We start from the raw sequence: 17,756 nt of genomic DNA on the forward strand, positions 1-17,756 counted from the left end.
TAAGATATGCGAGGAGATGGCCGAGGGGTCACACAAAAATAGTCGGCTGGTTTTTGGAATTCTTATCCAAAACTGTCGTTTTCCAAGGCGAATTGCATGCTGATATACACAAATTTAACGAGTTAAAGACCTTGGACACTATTGGTAATTGTCAAAGACCAGTCTTCTCACTTGGTGTACCTCAACATATGCAGAAAATAACAAACCTGTAAAAATTTGAGCTCAATCGGTCGTTCAAGTTGCGAGATATTTATGAAAGAAAAAAACACCTTTGTCACACGTAGTTGTATGCTTTTGATGCTTGATTTCGAGACCTCAAATTCTAAATCTGAGGTCTCAAAATCAAATTCGTGGAAAGTTATTTCTTTCTCGAAAACTACATTACTTCAGAGGTAGCTATTTCTCGCAATGTTTTATATTATCAACCTCTCCAGATTACTCGTTACCAAGAAAGGTTCCATGCTAATAAATATTTTGAGTAATTATCAATAGTGTCCACTGCCTTTAACAGACCTGACACTAAAACTGCTGGCCTCGGGCCTGTGATTCAGTGTTTCGACCCCTGCCTCCCCAATCCCAGCAACCTCTTATTGAGTTGAAATTTAGACACGTGTTAACAAACCCTGTGCCCCATATATCCCCCTCCCCTCCCATCCTTAACTTCTAAAGGGTGACGTAGACTTCTGCCCTGATGTACTTCACTGAGGCAACTAAAGTGATTGCCTCCATGCCCCATCCCTGGTCATTGCCTTTGTGCCTTTGAAATGCTCCAGAACAAGTTTATAATTTTCATTATAGGGTGCCACGGAAAAATGCCTGGTGCCGTTTTGCCCTTTCAAAAACGAAGCATACAGGCCTGAGACTTTCATAAAAAATTAATTGAGAAATCTGCACATTTCTGTTCATCAAAAATTCCACTCAAATCATAATCCACCCACTCCCCAAGGAATATAGTTTTATGTATTATTTAAAGTGGTCATGTTTAAGAATGTAATGGGTCACACAGCTGGGTTATCTATGCACAAGCCTATAAAGTGGTAGTAGTAGCTAATGGAAATGTCAAAGCTTTTACACCACTACTAATTGTTTCCTTTCTTCATTATTAGAGTCCAGCTGTCTGTAAGTAAGCACAACTATGTTGTGTATATTATGTATTACGCTGTAGATTGCCTTTGATAAACCATGCATATATACACACTCATATTTACATGTGTGGAGAGAGTACTACACATGTCTTGCCCTTGACTCTCAGGGAGATGTTTATATTATGTGAATAGACTTTTGTCCAGAAATTGTGCATAGCAACAACAAGACTGAAAATACTTAATAGTTTAGTAAATCTAGTCAGTAGAGTTTGTTCCATTGACACATACACATAATTACATACACGTACAGTGAAATGAGGCATTTTGGATTTGCATGTCTTTAAAAAAAAACTTGAGCTACCCATTTGAAAAAACCCCAATACACAATGACTTACAAAAATTATACATATTGAAAAAAGCTTTGAAGAAAATTCAGTTACAAAAACTTCTCTTGTTAAGAATTTCAATATTATGAAAATGACACTAGATACCTGCGTTGTTAATATTGCATGTGCATCATCAATACTGTATCAACATATTTCTTTAATTATTTAAGATTAAAAAATCCATATTCCTGCAAGGACACTGTTTGGTTGTACGGCTGACATTCCATCGTGTGCAGTTTCGTTGTTTGTTACTGATATTGTTTTTATGAGCCCACTCAGTAGACATAATTGACCAAAGCTCTCTTTTTATTTTAAAATCCACATTTGACAAATGTTCACTGTTCACGTGTGCAGTCTGATGTTAAATTTACATCTATTAAAGACTATTAATTTTGGAAATAACAAATAAGTTGTGGGTTCGAGTGATGATATACCTTAGATTGGATTTTTTTTTTTAAGAACTTGGGTGAAGCACTTAATATAGAACCAAACTAAGACTACATGTAGACCAGTACGCAGTATTTTTTTTCTCTTCAATAGTAATATCTTGGCATATCAACCTCCGGCGCATAAACTGTGACAGTGATTTAAAAAAGGGCCAAAATCAGCTTATAAATTGCGGCCTAAAAGCCAAAAATTACGGTTAATACTTTTTTTTAAAGTAAATGTTGCAGTAGTATACAAATGACATCGTTTGTATGATTTGTAATATACATTGCAGTAGTATGTGGAATGCACAAAGACACATTGTATACATTTCACGTTCAACACTTCCTGTTAGTAGGCACAAATTTCCTATCCTCTTTACTGATTTCAAAACTAACTTCAAAGAGTTTCACATCATCATTTAGGTTCATGTTTACATTTTCCACCCTGTTGATTGTCGGCCATCCTTTTAGTAGGAAACAGTACCATTGTGTACCAATGTGGATGAAACTAAACCGAATAGTGAACTGAATGAAACCACTCTGAAATGGTTTAGTCATTCTAACAATGAATAGCATTAACCCTGATGTTGCAATGTCATGTTCAAGGGTTTTACTTTTGACTGATATTTAGGATATCACTATAAGATTCCTCACTATTAAAGTATGTTTCAGGAACTTTAAAGGTACGGTCATAGATTGGTGTTTGTCAACGTAATGATGATTTATAGAATCAATTATATAGAAAGATACAATAAAAGTCACACGTGAGAGTTTCAGCTGAACACAGTGTCTATTTGCGGACAAAACAGCAACAAACTGTCACGGTATACTCACAAGAACTTTGGGTCCATCCAAGTTTAACGTGGTGACAGCTGGTACCGATCTCTGGTCTCAGTATTCATGAATGGACACCAGCCCACAGAAACGATTCTTGCATGAAATGTGTGCAATCGTTTTCTTAGATTCAAATGTTTTGGGGTGAAATATTATCCAAGTCATATTACTTTGAAAAGGAATTTCTTACAATATTTTATACACAGTGTATATATATTTTATACATAGGCAGTGTTTCTGCAGTGCTTTTCACCATGTCAGTTTATATGACCATACTTTTTTGGATGTTTACAATTATGCCAATCTATGACTCTACTTTGTGATAAACTGCTTCCAAATTAGTTTACAAAAAAACTAAATTGTGTTGAAACCAAACTGTGGCTGTGTCGGAGCATGGAGGGTTCATGGTTGGAGGAAAAGTGCATTCTTATTGTTGTTTGTTAAAGGTTGAGTTTGATAAGTCAATCCAAAGAAGTGAGAAGGAGCCGCACCCAACTTTATTAAGCTGCTTAAGTGCAATGAAGTTATGCTTAAACCAGAATAAGGTTATTTGCCAGTCCACATTACCCTGAACCTTTGAGACTGATTTCCTGCTTATCTTTTCATAGCAAAAAAGTTGTGAAAAAGCTCTACAAAGTTAGGCCCAGTAGGTAATCCAATGACATCTTCCAGTTGAGCGAGTTAAGGACCTTAAAGGACACAAATACTTTTCTGTTTGTATGTAACTCAGAAAGTTTTTAAAACTGAGATTGTGATTTGGACACAAGTGGGAATAGGGTCCTTGTGGCCAGGGCCCAATTTCTTGGTTCAACTGCACTTAGGGGCATTCCGAATAATCTAATGTTTAAAAAATGTTGATCTTTTGGGGAAGTTGTGGTGGGTTAGCTTAAAGAAACAACTGGAAATCAGAATTTAGTTTTCAATTTCAAATAATACAGGAAGAAAGGTCATAGGTCCATAGGTTATTCTGAGACTAGTGACACAATCTTACCACATTGTAGGTCTAGATATACATTCTGTAATTTAAGCATTCCTTAGTGAGCATTCAAAAGGTTTCTACATCAGTACATGGATTGTATTGCAGACACAATAAAGTACAAATGCCGCTGTCGAGTGTTCATCAGTTATCCAAGCCTTGGGATATTGTCAGAGACATTCTGTCATGAAATGAAAAAAGTGCAGCCATGAGAAGATGGGGGGGGGGGGGGCGTTGGAGTTTATATTAAAAAACTACCTCAGGATCAACATTACAACATAAGTGATGTTCTGTGGACTATAATGGGTGGCGCTGTACTTTCCGTGTTTGATTCAACATTTAAGCGATTCCTCCACAGGCACATATTACAAGTTTTGTTAGTTTTTGTACGTGTTGCCATGGTGTCAAGAATTCTCAATTTGATTCCTGGCTGTTGGCAACCCTGTGGGTAATCGATCAATCGTCAATACAAAGAAAAATGGTCGCTTGCCCTTTTTTAAATGTTTTTCCTTCAGGTGTTGTGTTAAAATACTGTATTGTTGACTCGCAATGTACACATAATGGGTAGCTAACATGATTTGCCTCTGTAAAGATGTGATGGGTGTAGTGTGTACAAGATTTGATACAGCAGGGTTCTCCAAGCTAAGCTAGCATATCAGGCTGATAAATGAGAATTGTGTCCAAATACGTTTATTAAGATTTCGCCCCGGGTGCCATTTTCCCCCTCGGGTGTACAAAACGCCATGGACCCCGTCACAGCGTGCAACAGTTGTTTTGTGACCTTTGTATAATTGTTATTCCTCTTCTCGAAGTTCAGTTGTCATCTTCAAACATTTTTGTGACGGACTATTCATTGTTTAACTAGCAGACGAACAAGAAACAATTCCATCGAACCCGCGGTTGTTTTGTACACAGCGCTGGAAATCGACCAACGCTGGGAACGATCGCATCCAGACTGCAACCGGTATTAAACAGAGTGTTTAAAACCGGCCAATCACATATTTATTCCCTTATTCAAATCTAACTTTCAAATTGCTTATTGACACATCAATGTCAAGTAGTGAAATAAAAACTAAACAGTCAATTTGTGATTAGTAGTTTTAACATCTTCATTGCAGTAGAGTCGTGTAGGTAGAGGTGCGTACATTTGGATTAATGACGTGCGGGGTGTTGGACTGTCACTATTTCCAGGAGACACACCTGTCATATTAACTTCATAATGGCACAATGCTACATGCTGAGGCATTGAATCCGTTCTGGGCACAGTCAAATGTGTAACCGCGGAAGGATTTTCACAGATTTAAGGTACTGGTTTTTTGTAGTTATATCACTCCAAGATTGGGTGGCTTGTGCTTGCCTCTTAACAGTGTGGCCTTGTTCGATTCCCGGCTAGGCCATATGCGAATAGAGTTGTGCATTGTTTTTCTCCCTCTGGAAATACAAAACACTTCCTCCAATCTCGGGCTGTGCTGTGTGGTCATACATGGGTTGATGTGGCTTGTGTATGGGCAGGATAAACATGTAGCTGAAGGCGCCTTTGCATGCCAACAGCTTGTCAGCTGCAAGTAAGGATGATTAGCCTCCCAAATTAGGATAATTTTTAGTATTATAGACTTAGAGACTTTTTGGAAAGATCACTTAAACTTTTACTGGTGTTTTCCAAGGTGTGGACTGTGCATTGACAGAAAGTAACATCAACCTCCATCACAGTCTTTCATGTTACGAAACACAATGAGAGCTTTTAAATGAGTTGGTGTGATTCTGAAAAGAACCGTTGGTTTCAACTCCGTTATTTTGTTGTTAAATGATCGAAGCAAATAAAAGCCATACTGGTACTTCATTTCCTGCTGTGAATTGAACTTTGTTGCTTCCAACTTTGGTGAAATCCAATTTCAATTGTAAGGAGTGGTATTGTTTTGCTTTCCTGGGACAAGGTTAAGGAGTGCTGAAGAATGCGATTGCACTCTCACACTTCTTAAAAATGAATGTCAGGGGGGGGGGTTTGTTTTCAAAGGCCAAATAAACATGTTTGTATAAAAACTGATTGTGCATTCAACTGATTCTGTAACGTAAACAAAAGTTTACGTAGAAACTAGGTTTTAGCCAGGATTTAGTTAAAGGCTGTGGACACTGTTGGTAATTACTCAAAATATTAATTATTAGCATAAAACCTTTGTTGGTAATGAGTAATGGGGAAAGGTTGATAGTATAAAACATTGTGAGAAACGGCTCCCTCTGAAGTAACGTAGTTCTCGAGAAAGAAGTAGTTTTAGACGAATGTGATTTTAAGACCTCAGAATTAGATTTTGAGGTCTCAAAATCAAGCATCTGAAGGCACATGACTTCGTGTGACAAGGTGATTTTTCTTTCATTTTCACAGGTTTTCACAGGTTTGTTATTTTATGCATAAAATGGTGAGATACACCAAGTGAGAAGACTGGTCTTTGACAATTACCAATAGTGTCCAGTGTCTTTAAAGGGTCTCTAAAAGGTGCTGAAAATGTTAAAACAGGGTGTCCGAATTTCAAATAGGTTGTCCAAAAGGCACACAGACACCCCCCTCTTGCTAACACTATGCATGGAAACATGTCTAATGGCTTACATGTATTGGACGCACAACAGCCAAACAAACCTTCATTGGTTTGAAGCAGAAGTAAAGTTATAGAGTTGCACTTTGTATGCAGAGTCCTTTGACCATCACAGACTTCAAACGAAGGGGAAGGTACATGTTGATCAGATGATCAGAATATTATAACTGATGTTAACAATATTTTGGACATTCATTTCAATATATCCTATGAACTGAAAGACAAAGTGATGCCTCAAGCTCATGAAGTTTACATTTAGATCACTATTTCACCAGCTCAGGAAATTGCCGAGGATACACAACTTTGTATAATGTGTTTGTTTTATCAGGGTGAACCAAAGAGAAAAAAATTGACTGATTAAAATGGTACAAAGATATTTACAAAATAGGGAGACAGCCAACATAAGGCCTACATGTAGATGGCTCAGTTGTTAGAGCACCGGCACGTTAATCCGGAGGTAGTAGGTTCATACCTGTTCTAGTTAATTTTTCTCTGTTCACCCCAAAACTGGAAATGGTATAGCACAGACAATCTGGAAGAGGCTGTCAATTTAAAAAATGCAAATGAATAAAATTGCATTAAAAATTTAATTTGAAGTTTGACACACCCGCAATTTTGAAGCATATTAGTTATTCTGACATATTTTACCGTGTAACGAGAATGTAGCCTTTAGTTGAAGCTCCTATTCATAATTAAAAAGTCACTAAAATAAACCATGATTCATAACTAGGTTGATTGGCCTTGAAATTTACAGTCTTCAAATAAAAAAGCTTACATGAAAAAAGAGAAGAAATGGAGATGAACTTTGCCAATGATAATTTTATCAGTTTTTGTCAGAACCAACCATAAATACATTAGCAGAAATAAGTTTCATTGCCTCACTGAAAGTCATGCTATAGATCATATATTCCCTGCAGGCAAATTGTCAAAACCCACTTCAATTCTAGGTCCAAGGCTTGCTAAAGTGTGTCTTGCACAGTAATATAGAAAACGCCATGTTTGGCAGATACATAAAAGCAGGCATTGATCTATTCCTCTTGAATGGGACGCTTTCAATTCAATTTGAAGGGTTTGTGAAGGGTACCACAGCAAAAGAAAATAGGGCATCAAAGCAATTGCTTTAGGTGCTGTATATGTACAGGTTAGTTCAGGCCTGTAGACCTTTTTTCTTTCTTTCTAGCCATTGCAAGAGGAAGTCCTCGTCACACATTTTCCTTGAGCAGGGTGTTGCCATGCAATGCCCTTACATGTTCATCTCTCCTTCTTCTGTTCTGTCTCCCTCTTTTTCTTGTTCGGTTTCTTGTAGTCCAATTGGTTGTTATGCATGCCCACCAGCTGGTATCATATCTTCATGCTAGGTGACCTGCTCATCTTCGATTTAATGGTCTATAAAATATGCACTTTTTACTTATTTCTTAGACAATATCGTAACTGAAAATTTACAACCAAAGGCAATTAATAATCATTATGTTTCCATCTCTGGCTGAATAAATAAAGCATGTTTCTTAAATCTCTTGTGTTATGATCAATTAGTAAACTTACATTATGGAAAGCCACACTCTGTTAATTTAACAGTTACCTTTAAAAGGTTCAAAAAGTGGACTAAATTCACTGAAATGTTTGTACATTTTTCTTGATTCTTGATTTTTTATTTTTTTATTTATTATTTTTAATTTAACCAAATAAAAAGTTTTGGGTCCAGTCGCTCTGTAAAATTAGGGTCTGTGGGATAACTTTTGATTGCTGTAAATTAGTGTGGAATTGTTACTGGCGATGTACTTTGCATGATTGTGGTTGACGGCAAACTTAAATCATAGAGCAGAGCCTTCTCTGTACTCAAACTTTAACTGGACTTTTCTGTATGCACTCATTACTTGTACAATCTTCAATCAACACCTACATGTTATGCTGTCATGGCTTTTGTTTTGTTTGTAAGTGATCCATGTACCTGTACTGTAGAATGTGTGTCATCAGGGAATATAGAACAGGGAATGCGTTCCTTCATATGTATACAACAATGGGCTAGTCAGTTAGCGAGCCTAAAAACACGCTATTTGTCTGTGCTCTTGAAAATCCTAGACCCTCAACTAACACTAAAAAATACTGCAACATGTAGCCGTGTAAATGTCATCCCATTTGGGAAGCTAAGTTGTTGCTCGGAGGGTAGGACGGTATCAAATCGATGGCGACCTGGTTTAGGAAAGGTCAAGTCAAGATCTGAAATCTCCACTGGGAGAAAGTGGATACAGGCGTAGACCCATCCCTATAGTCAATTTGGACCTGAAGAAGCGAAGACCCAATTTCAACGAGCTGAAAGCAATAAAAAGAAAATTGATTAACAAATTTATTACAAGCACTACAAAAAAAGGGAAAGGAACCAGTTTTAAATGGTACACAACAAATAGGATTTTGGCTGGTTACCTGATTTTGCTAAGCTAAACTGTTGTGTGATGGACATGTTTGATCTGAGGACTCTGTACAAATGCCCCCCATGGTTCATATAATCATAAGAAAAACATTGCAGTGTATGTTCAAACTTGACGTGTATTACAAGATTTCTACTTGTAGGATGAAATTCTTGGATTCACTGACTGGAATAAATATTCAATTCAATTCAATTCAATTAATTTTTATTAGATCCCAAAATTGGTAATTCAAATGCACGCATTATATACAGTAAAAACATTGACACACTAAAAACATTAAAATCAGAACCATGTGTTTAGAAACCATAACTTACCTGCTTAATCTAAGTCAAACAATTCAGACATGAGAACATAATCACATTCTTGTTAACCTTGGTGTAGTCACAGTTTGAGCTTTGTCTATCAAAAATCTTAGCTAATACTCAGTGGTACAATATTGAGCAAGGAGTTTGCTCTTTGGTGGTACCATGGTTGTAGTCATCAAGCTTCTTCTCAGGTACTCCCTCGCTTTGGAATTCACTACCTAGATGTATGGCCTGCTTCCCTGTCTCTCTTACAACCTGTCCCAATTCAAATGTAATATCAACGGTCACCTTTTTATTTGTCATTTCCTCTTGTTTAACTCTTTTTCCTACTTTTGTTAACCCTTATCTTAAATGGCCTGTTTAAGGGCCTTGTCACTGTTGACTTTCCATTGAGAAAATAATGAAGACAAAAATCTGATTAATTTCAGGCAAGATGTCCTTCCTACTGATCTGATTTCCGATTTTTGCCATCAGAAACCTCCCAGCAAAACTGTTTTGTTCTTAAAAGTCTGTAAAGTCTTCTCCAAAGCCTGACCATAGGTTAGCCCTTGTACTCATGAATCTTTTTCCACGGGCCAAGTATCATGCCTGCATCATGATGCACTTACAAGCAGCTGAAAGTGTACACAGATTTTAATTTTAAGATTTACACAAAAATGAAACTGTGATCATTCTATTTTGTAAAACAGGACGGATCTTAAAGACGTTGCTTCATGTTGGAAACTGTCTGAAGGTAAGAGAGAGTGTCATGTGATCAGTCATTTATGTGCAGTCGTCACTTGAGGCTGGTCATGTGATCCACACTGTTTTGACTTGAGCCTGTGGTCATATGAGTGACTCTAGATGTCACTCTGTGGCCGTTGAGGTATTCAATGGGGGTTGTGTTCTGTAGACACTAAGTTTAAAGGCACTGGACACGCTTTGTAAATGTCAAAGACCAATATTCCCACTTGGTGTATCCATGCAGAAAGTAACAAATGTGGGAAAATTTGGGCCCAACTGGTCATTCAAGTTGCAAGAGAACAATGAAAGTAAAAACACCCTTGTTGAACAAATTTGTTTGCTTTCAAATGCCAAATTAAATGCTTCCGGCCTGAAGTCTTTCATTATTTGAGTAAGAAATAAACTCTTTCTCCAAAAAATATGTTAATTCAGAGAGAGCTGTTTCTCACATTGTTTTATACTATCACAAACTCTCCGTTGCTTGTTACCAAGTAAGTTTTATGCTAATGGTTATTTTGAGTAATTACCAATAGTGTCCACTGCCTTTAAAAGAGTGCATGGCATGAAATTTTTAATTGTACTTCAGATACTTCATTTCACTGGTTTACATAAAGCAAAGACATACAAATTACTGATGACTTGTATAGCACATCACACAAAAGTCTTGAGTCCCTTTACAATAAAAGGCAAAAACCATAACAAAACTAAAGAGGCAATTTATACAAACAGGCAACATTTCAGGAGTGACTTAAATTCAGTTTCAGTTCTGGCAGTTTGGATATGAGAATTGAAAGGTTTTATCAGCTTTATAGTCAACATTTTCTCACAAAGATATATCACACAATGGGGTAGCCTATTATTCTTCTGTTAAAAGAAAACAACCACCAGGATTGTTGGTTTGTGAGTTTACTTGCCTGACGCTTAAAGGCAGTGGACACTATTGGTAGTTATTCAAAATAATTGTTAGCATAAAACCTTATTTGGTAACGAGAAATGGAAAGAGGTTGATAGAATAAAACATTGTGAGAAACGACTCCCTCCGAAGTGAGGTACTTTTTGAGAAATTGATTTCGAGACCTCAGATTTAGAATTTGAGGTCTCAAAATCAAGCTTTGAAAGCACATAACTTCGTGTGACAAGGTTTTTTCCTTTCATTATGATCTCACAACTTCGACGACCGATTAAGCTCAAATTTTTACAGATTTGTTATTTTATGCATATGTTGAGATACACCAACTGTGAAGGCTATTCTTTGACAATTACCAATAAAGCCCGGTTCATACTTTCTGCGAATGCGAATGCGAAGCGAATTTGACGTGAATTTGACGTCACACCCTCCTTTCGCAGCGATTATTCGCAAGGGAGTAGAGCAGAGGGCAACTGCTGTGAATTGTTCGTTGAGAATTTGTGACGTCAAGATTCGCTTCGCATTCGCATTCGCAGGAAGTATGAACCGGGCTTAACTCTTCCTAACTTAAGACTTATCTTAGGACTTAGGACGAGTCCCACCCCTGCACTGTAGCATGCAGACCTTAAGATTAATCCTAAGAACTCGAGATAAGACGAGTCCTAACTCTTTGTGAAATTCACCCCTGCGTCTTTAAATCACTTGCCTCAGGCCTACAGTCCAGTATTTTAAGGTCTGCAACATGGGTTTTAAAATGAAATAGAGAAATGTAATGTGACTTGTACATGTACGTTCAATTCAAAGTACACAGATAATTTCCCCGTGTTCTTAAACCACAAGTACACTTGAGAAGCAGCAGTGTAAAGATTGAATAAAATGAATCACTGTAAGTCCTTAATCTTGACAGATTTTCCGCATTCATGAGAAACACATACCCAGCACATATGCATTATGGCAATGCCATATGTGTATTTAGTATTCAACACGTACAAGTACATGTGTGTAATTAAGGATGCTAATGAAGGACCACGCATGCCGTCAGATTCACAAATCTCTGCATAGTTCATGTTGCTGAACTTAAAGGGATGGGACAGTCACTTTATTGCCTCAAGATCGATTTCAAACGTTTGTACTGTTGAAAGTCAAATCTAAAATGAGCATAAATTGGTACCATTTGTCTAATATTAGAAACATTGCCTGAAACCTTCACTCTGGAAAAGTTTCAAAGTAATTTAAATCGTGGTCTCAAATACACAGAACATCATTTTTACGGTTACCAACTTATACAATACTTGTTGTCCTAAACCTTTGTTGACAATATGATTTATTTCTAAGTTATTATATTGGTAAATACTTTTCATTGGAATATTTGCAAGGGTTTATTCTTTTACTGACTTAATCTGGAATTTGTATATTATATTTATAAAGGAAGGTTATTTTTGCTCTTGCAGATCTCCATGGGCAGCATATTTCTCATGCGGCCCTTGACCAATTTTGTTGAAAAACGTTTTCCCCAACTGGAATGTTTTTTCTTTTTTTCCCTTTCCCTCTTGACAGATTCGCATGGATGGCCTGCGTCTGTTCCTGGTATGGTTCATGACTCTACAAGAGAACTCGACGGAAGAGGCGTACCTCATCTACGCAACGCTCATTCATGGATTCCCCACACCTCCAGCGCTCAGCGGCAATCCCTTAGAGTCTATCATGACGCACACAACCAGGCCGCCCATCAACAGCGACTGTAAGCAATGCTGTCTCTCTTTAGTGTCGGGTCTCTTACATGTGTTTGGATCAAACAGTGGTTGTCATAACTCTCTAAACAATTCACCTTCTCCCTTCTTAAAATAAGTACACAAGAATTATGCTTTTAAAATGTGAATCTAAAGCAAATCAAATCAAAGCAAACAAGGAAACAACGCACACACAAAAACACCATTAAAAATATATATTGAAGAAAGAAAGGCAAAAAAAAAAATTACTAAAACATTTATGTAAAAAAGTAGCAGCAAAAAATATATAAATAAGTAAGTAACTAAAAAAAAAAAAATAACCAAACCCTAAATTAAGAAAGAAGACAATATATCATCTAACTGCGCTCCAGAAACATGACCATAAAATATGAGCCACTAATATATAAAATATGTCAATGAGAAAAAACATCTTAGGTGTCCAAACTGAGTTTCATTGACAAAGCAAGTTATTATTAGCAAACAACTAACAAAAAAGGTCTTTTCTAGTGTTTAGCTTTTCCCTTGCATCTGTGAAACATACATCAGCATATTATAAGCCATTCACAGGATATGATTCTCTTCCTGTTGCAGGGTTCAAGAAAGCTGTTTTCATACATGTTGCATCATTTGCTATTTCCATCAAAAAACAGAGAGACACTTAAATTTGCCTTGAAGAAAGAAACATGGCATCACAGTTTTTGACTTGCCTATGAACATTACAAAGCATTTATGTCACGGTCGCTGTGAGGGAATACAGTGCGGTACGGTAATGTAATAACGTTGAAATCGGATGAAATGAAAAATATAGAGACACATTAAAAGCAAAGCCTGAAAGCTGACTAAATGTAATTAGGACGGATCTGGGATTTGAAACGAATGGAAATTTTGCACCTTGGGACCTACATCACTTACACAAAGTAAATAAACACAAACGATTTGATATTGGCCTCAGATATTTGTTGTATTCGTACCATTCATTATGTTGGTTTGAACAGCTTCACTCTATTCGTGATTGAAAAATGAATAAATATGACACTTTAATTTGATAAAACATTGTTGTATTTATTATTTTTTATATTTGTTTAATATTATGATTTTATAAGAACTGTTTCATCACAGTCTTATCAAATGAACAGATGCCTCCTTACGAATTTTCACTTATAAGAATTTATTTGAACAATTGGAAGTCTAGCGCTAATTGCGCTCCAGTTTACAAAGTGATAAGCTGACAAATTAGTCTGGTTCTTTTTCTTTTAAAGTTAATACATTTTTGTGTGTGTCAAGATAGTTCAGTGTTAAAATACTTAGGTCTTTGATAGTGTTATTGTCTCTGGCCCATGGCAGCAGACTTACCAGGTAAAATCCATTGTTCTCGGTCATGTGCGCATGCTCAGAACTACGAAACAATGGAAATTTACCTGGTTAGTCTGATGCCACCTAGCGTCCCAAAGTCTCCCATTGGCAGAGATTTTCAAGACTCGCTCCGGTTTGGCAGTAATTTAAAATAAACCGAGCAGCTTAAACTTAGGTTGTTCTCCCTGTCTCATTAACGTGCTTTGTAAATCATCTTGATCACAGAAGACAGGGGTTAAACAAAAAATTATTGTCTGAAATAATCTTTATAAACCAGACAATGTTTTAAAAGGCTTGGAGGCTAAGGAGGATAAGGTACTGGTCCCCAGACTCCTTCATGCAATTATTATGCATTGAGACTAGCCAGACCAATCATTCATAGCCTTTAGTGAAGGCGCTAGTGGCTCTCCGGTTACATGCTCGAGTCACGTACACTGTGTAAGTCTAGCAGAAGGATGCAGCATGCCCACCATATTGCAATCGGTCCAGATCACCAATTTAGAATTAATTGCTGCCAGCATCAATAACACCTCACAAGCAGCGTCTACAACTGGTTTGGCACACAACTAGGTGTGAATCTCCTCTCACAATACTCCTTGACGAGAACACCCAACCTACAGAGGTGACACCCATGTAGAAACCTACCAACCTTCTAATAGTCTGAGGATGTATGGGAATGAACCGGCTTCACCAAGCTACTCTAAATGTCAAACAATGAAAACGTCAAAACGGACAATTAATATCCTAGAGGTGGCACAGTTATGTGGACCTACAAACAGCAACTTTCTTATAACCTGTGGATGGTTACTGTTGGATAAAACCAGCTTCACCAAACCACACAAAATGCCGTACAGGGAGTTTATATACGCCTCTCTTAATACTTATGCATGACGTCATAATTCTTACCCAAAATGAGGCTATGGGTGCACGTCCCCCGTAACTTGCAGTGGCTGCGCCCATCGCCTCGTTTTGGATTAGCATTGTGACGTACCTCATCCTTAAATATTAAGAAAGGCTTATTCGTACTACTTGCAAATGCGACTGCGGTACAAAATTTGATGACCCAAATTTCCCATGAATAATTTGCATCAGTTGACTCAACTCCTGTTAAACATTCGCTGTGAAAACAATCCTGTGATGTCAAAATTCAATTCGCATTCGCAGGAAGTATGAACCAGGCTTAAGGACTCTTTCTTTTAGACAATGAGTGCATCCTATTTTAAACTTTGACCTCTAGTAGATTGATATTAACTCATTTGAAAATGATCTTGAATTGTTTTTCTATTCAGTGCTCGTTCAGGACACAGAGATCTTACCCATCATCCCTTGCCAGCCCGGTGACAAGGTACCAGATAATCTGACCAGATTAATGCTGGAGGCAGTACTCCATTACAGCGTCTGTCAGGTATGTAGAGTCTACTCATCCCCTATCCCCTGCCCCCTTGCCCCCTGCCCCCTTCCCCCTTGCCCCCTTCCCCCTTCCCCCCTTCCCCCTCCCCCCCTTCCCCCTCCCCCCCTTCCCCCCTTCCCCCTTCCCCCTTCCCCCCTTCCATGATCTTCCATGATCTTCCATGATGCTTACCAATAGTAAGCCATTTACAAGTTAAATTTGAATCAAGTCTGGAGACAGTTGCTATGCTAAATGTTACGGCAAGCTTTTGTAACGCAACCTCCAGATTAGCAGACACTGGTACCATTGTGGCTTAAACATTCATTCAGAATCTCTTACCTAACTACGCAAAAGCTTGCCCGGAATCACGTGACATACACGTAGCAAATGCGTCTGTAGTCTGATGAATTCAAATTTAAGTGGTAACTTGTGATCAAGCGTGTCACTGTACCAGACAATATTAAAATCTTATACGCAAATGGTAAATCTGATCCAATTTCACATGATTCACTTAGCTTCAGGATTACATTACAGTGTGTACAGTGTTAGTCCATTCAGCAGCAATAATACCTGCTGATTTATGGTCTGTTCATTTTTTAAAGGATGTGTGCCGTACTACATTGTCCTGTGCCATGTACAAGTTTGTGTTTAAAATATTTAAATTCTGTTCGGGAAAGCCCACAAAAATAAGTATGTCGGCTCATGTTTAGTTATTTAGTTTTTGTATGTATTTATCAATTAAAGATGCTATGTCAGATTTGTGGCCCCAAACATTAAAAAATAAATTTCATGAGGGAATGGTATTTCAAAGAGTATCACCCGCTCTAACGAAAAAAAGTTTAACTTTTACTTTTAATGGTCAGGAACCATGAATTTCTTTTTTAAACGTTTCTTATAAAAACACATAAGAATTGGTCACGTGATATATTGTCGGGATCCCGACAAAAACTAATTTTGTGCACTTTATTTCACTGCTACTAATAATTGGCGGACTTTTTCGAGCAATGGCTCAAATGAAAGCTTGTAACTTTCTTGACCCCATCAAAATACCTATTGAATTTTAAATCAACATTTTGGGGTCAAATCGGCCAAAAATCTGACATAGCATCTTTAATTGTGGTTGTGAAACCAAGGATTTTCAGAAGAGTGAACTAACAATAAATAGCCAAGAGCTGGCCTGATGGAAAGGAGACAAAGAATGATGTTTCAGTTTTAGATGTGTGAAAGAAAAGGGGAAAACCCACACAGTCTGGTAGGGACTGAAAACCCAATCCACATAGGGGTTTGAGCCTACCTCCGTGCAGTGGATTGTGAGAAGAGATATTGCTCTGCCAAAGGACTGCGTGGTTTTCTTTTTACTTTGTGAACTTGAGGCAATTCGTCAACAATTTGGTTACATTTAAAAAAAGAAGTAAATTACCATCCGAGTTGTAATACATTTGTTGTTGTATACACCTCTCGTACATAAGCCAAGGATGCAAAAGTGAACGTTATCTCTACATCCAGGAAGTCTGAGCAAACCTTGGCCCAGTGTCATCTAACCTTTTTACATTGCTTTCTACTGCCTTTTTCGCTTTACTTGTTTTATCTTTTTAAGGTTAATAATTTTTAGAGTGTTCCATGGTGTACTTATTGCTGTATTTTGTGTAAAATTGCCAAATAAATAATTATTATAGTAATAAAGCTTTTTACCCAGAACCAATGCTTATGGTTGTTAAAAACTCATATTCTGGTCCAAAATTCAAAGAGCTGCTTGAGCACGAAAATAGTAGCTGAGCATAACAAAATTATGCTTCCCAGGAAAAATCTGCTTATATTTGCTTAGCAGAAACATTTTCTGCTGAGGCAGCCCACTGAAATTGGGTTTAAGTCTTTGAAAAGTAGGAGAAAGAGGTTCATCGGAGATGACAGCAAATAGAGGGATAAGAGTAACTATTCAGCCCAGGGCCCGATTTCATAGCTCACCGCCGAATTCTGCACTTGCGATCACCATTCTCTGCTTACTGTGCAAGTGCCGAATTTTTGTGCTAGCTGTGTAAGTGAAGAATGACTAGTAACGTGGAGTACGCATGTGCACAATCAAAAATCCCATGCTAACCTGTAAAATACGCTTGATGTAAGCGTTGATTTACCTGCTATCGAAAGAGCTGATTCTTTGCTTATGTTAGGCAGAGCCATGATTATTGCCCTGACTTGATTCCAGTTGATGATTCCAAAACTTAAGCTTCTTCTTCTTTTTTGTGGCAGGTGATGAAAGTCCACTGGAAGGACCAGCGGAGGTACGAGGATGGTTTCATCTTCCTCTTGGATAATTTCCGCAAGTACTACCTGCCTCACATCTTCCCTGGCTTCTCTTTTGACACAAGCCTGTATCAGCCAAATCTAGGTAAGATCTATCGTTGCGGTACCCGTTGCCAAAACATAGGATTCGAACTGCTTCAGCTGCCGGGCAACCTCGGTAGTCTGGTTGGTAAGACACTGCTCTAGAATTGCAAGGGTCGCGGGTTCGAATCCCACCCGAGTAACATGCCTGTGATATTTTTTCACAAGACCTGGGAAAGTACTGAGTATACAGTGCTAACACACATCGGTAAATGGGTAAAAACCAAAATTAATAATCTACAG

The 17,756-nt window shown here is 37.7% G+C and overlaps 1 protein-coding gene across 2 annotated transcripts in view; it reads left to right on the forward strand.

Moving 5' to 3' along the window:
- LOC117300060 (ral GTPase-activating protein subunit alpha-2-like) overlaps positions 1 to 17,756 on the forward strand; it is a 102,701-nt gene that overhangs the window by 10,598 nt on the left and 74,347 nt on the right. For both annotated transcript variants that reach the window (XM_033783737.1, XM_033783745.1), the window contains exons 4-7: positions 9,718 to 9,761; positions 12,216 to 12,399; positions 15,031 to 15,146; positions 17,379 to 17,517. In XM_033783737.1, coding sequence (XP_033639628.1) covers positions 9,718 to 9,761; positions 12,216 to 12,399; positions 15,031 to 15,146; positions 17,379 to 17,517 — 483 coding nt within the window. The remainder of the gene's footprint in view (positions 1 to 9,717; positions 9,762 to 12,215; positions 12,400 to 15,030; positions 15,147 to 17,378; positions 17,518 to 17,756) is intronic.

The sequence above is a fragment of the Asterias rubens genome, chromosome 1 (assembly GCF_902459465.1).
Source record: "Asterias rubens chromosome 1, eAstRub1.3, whole genome shotgun sequence".
NCBI lineage: Eukaryota > Metazoa > Echinodermata > Asteroidea > Forcipulatida > Asteriidae > Asterias > Asterias rubens.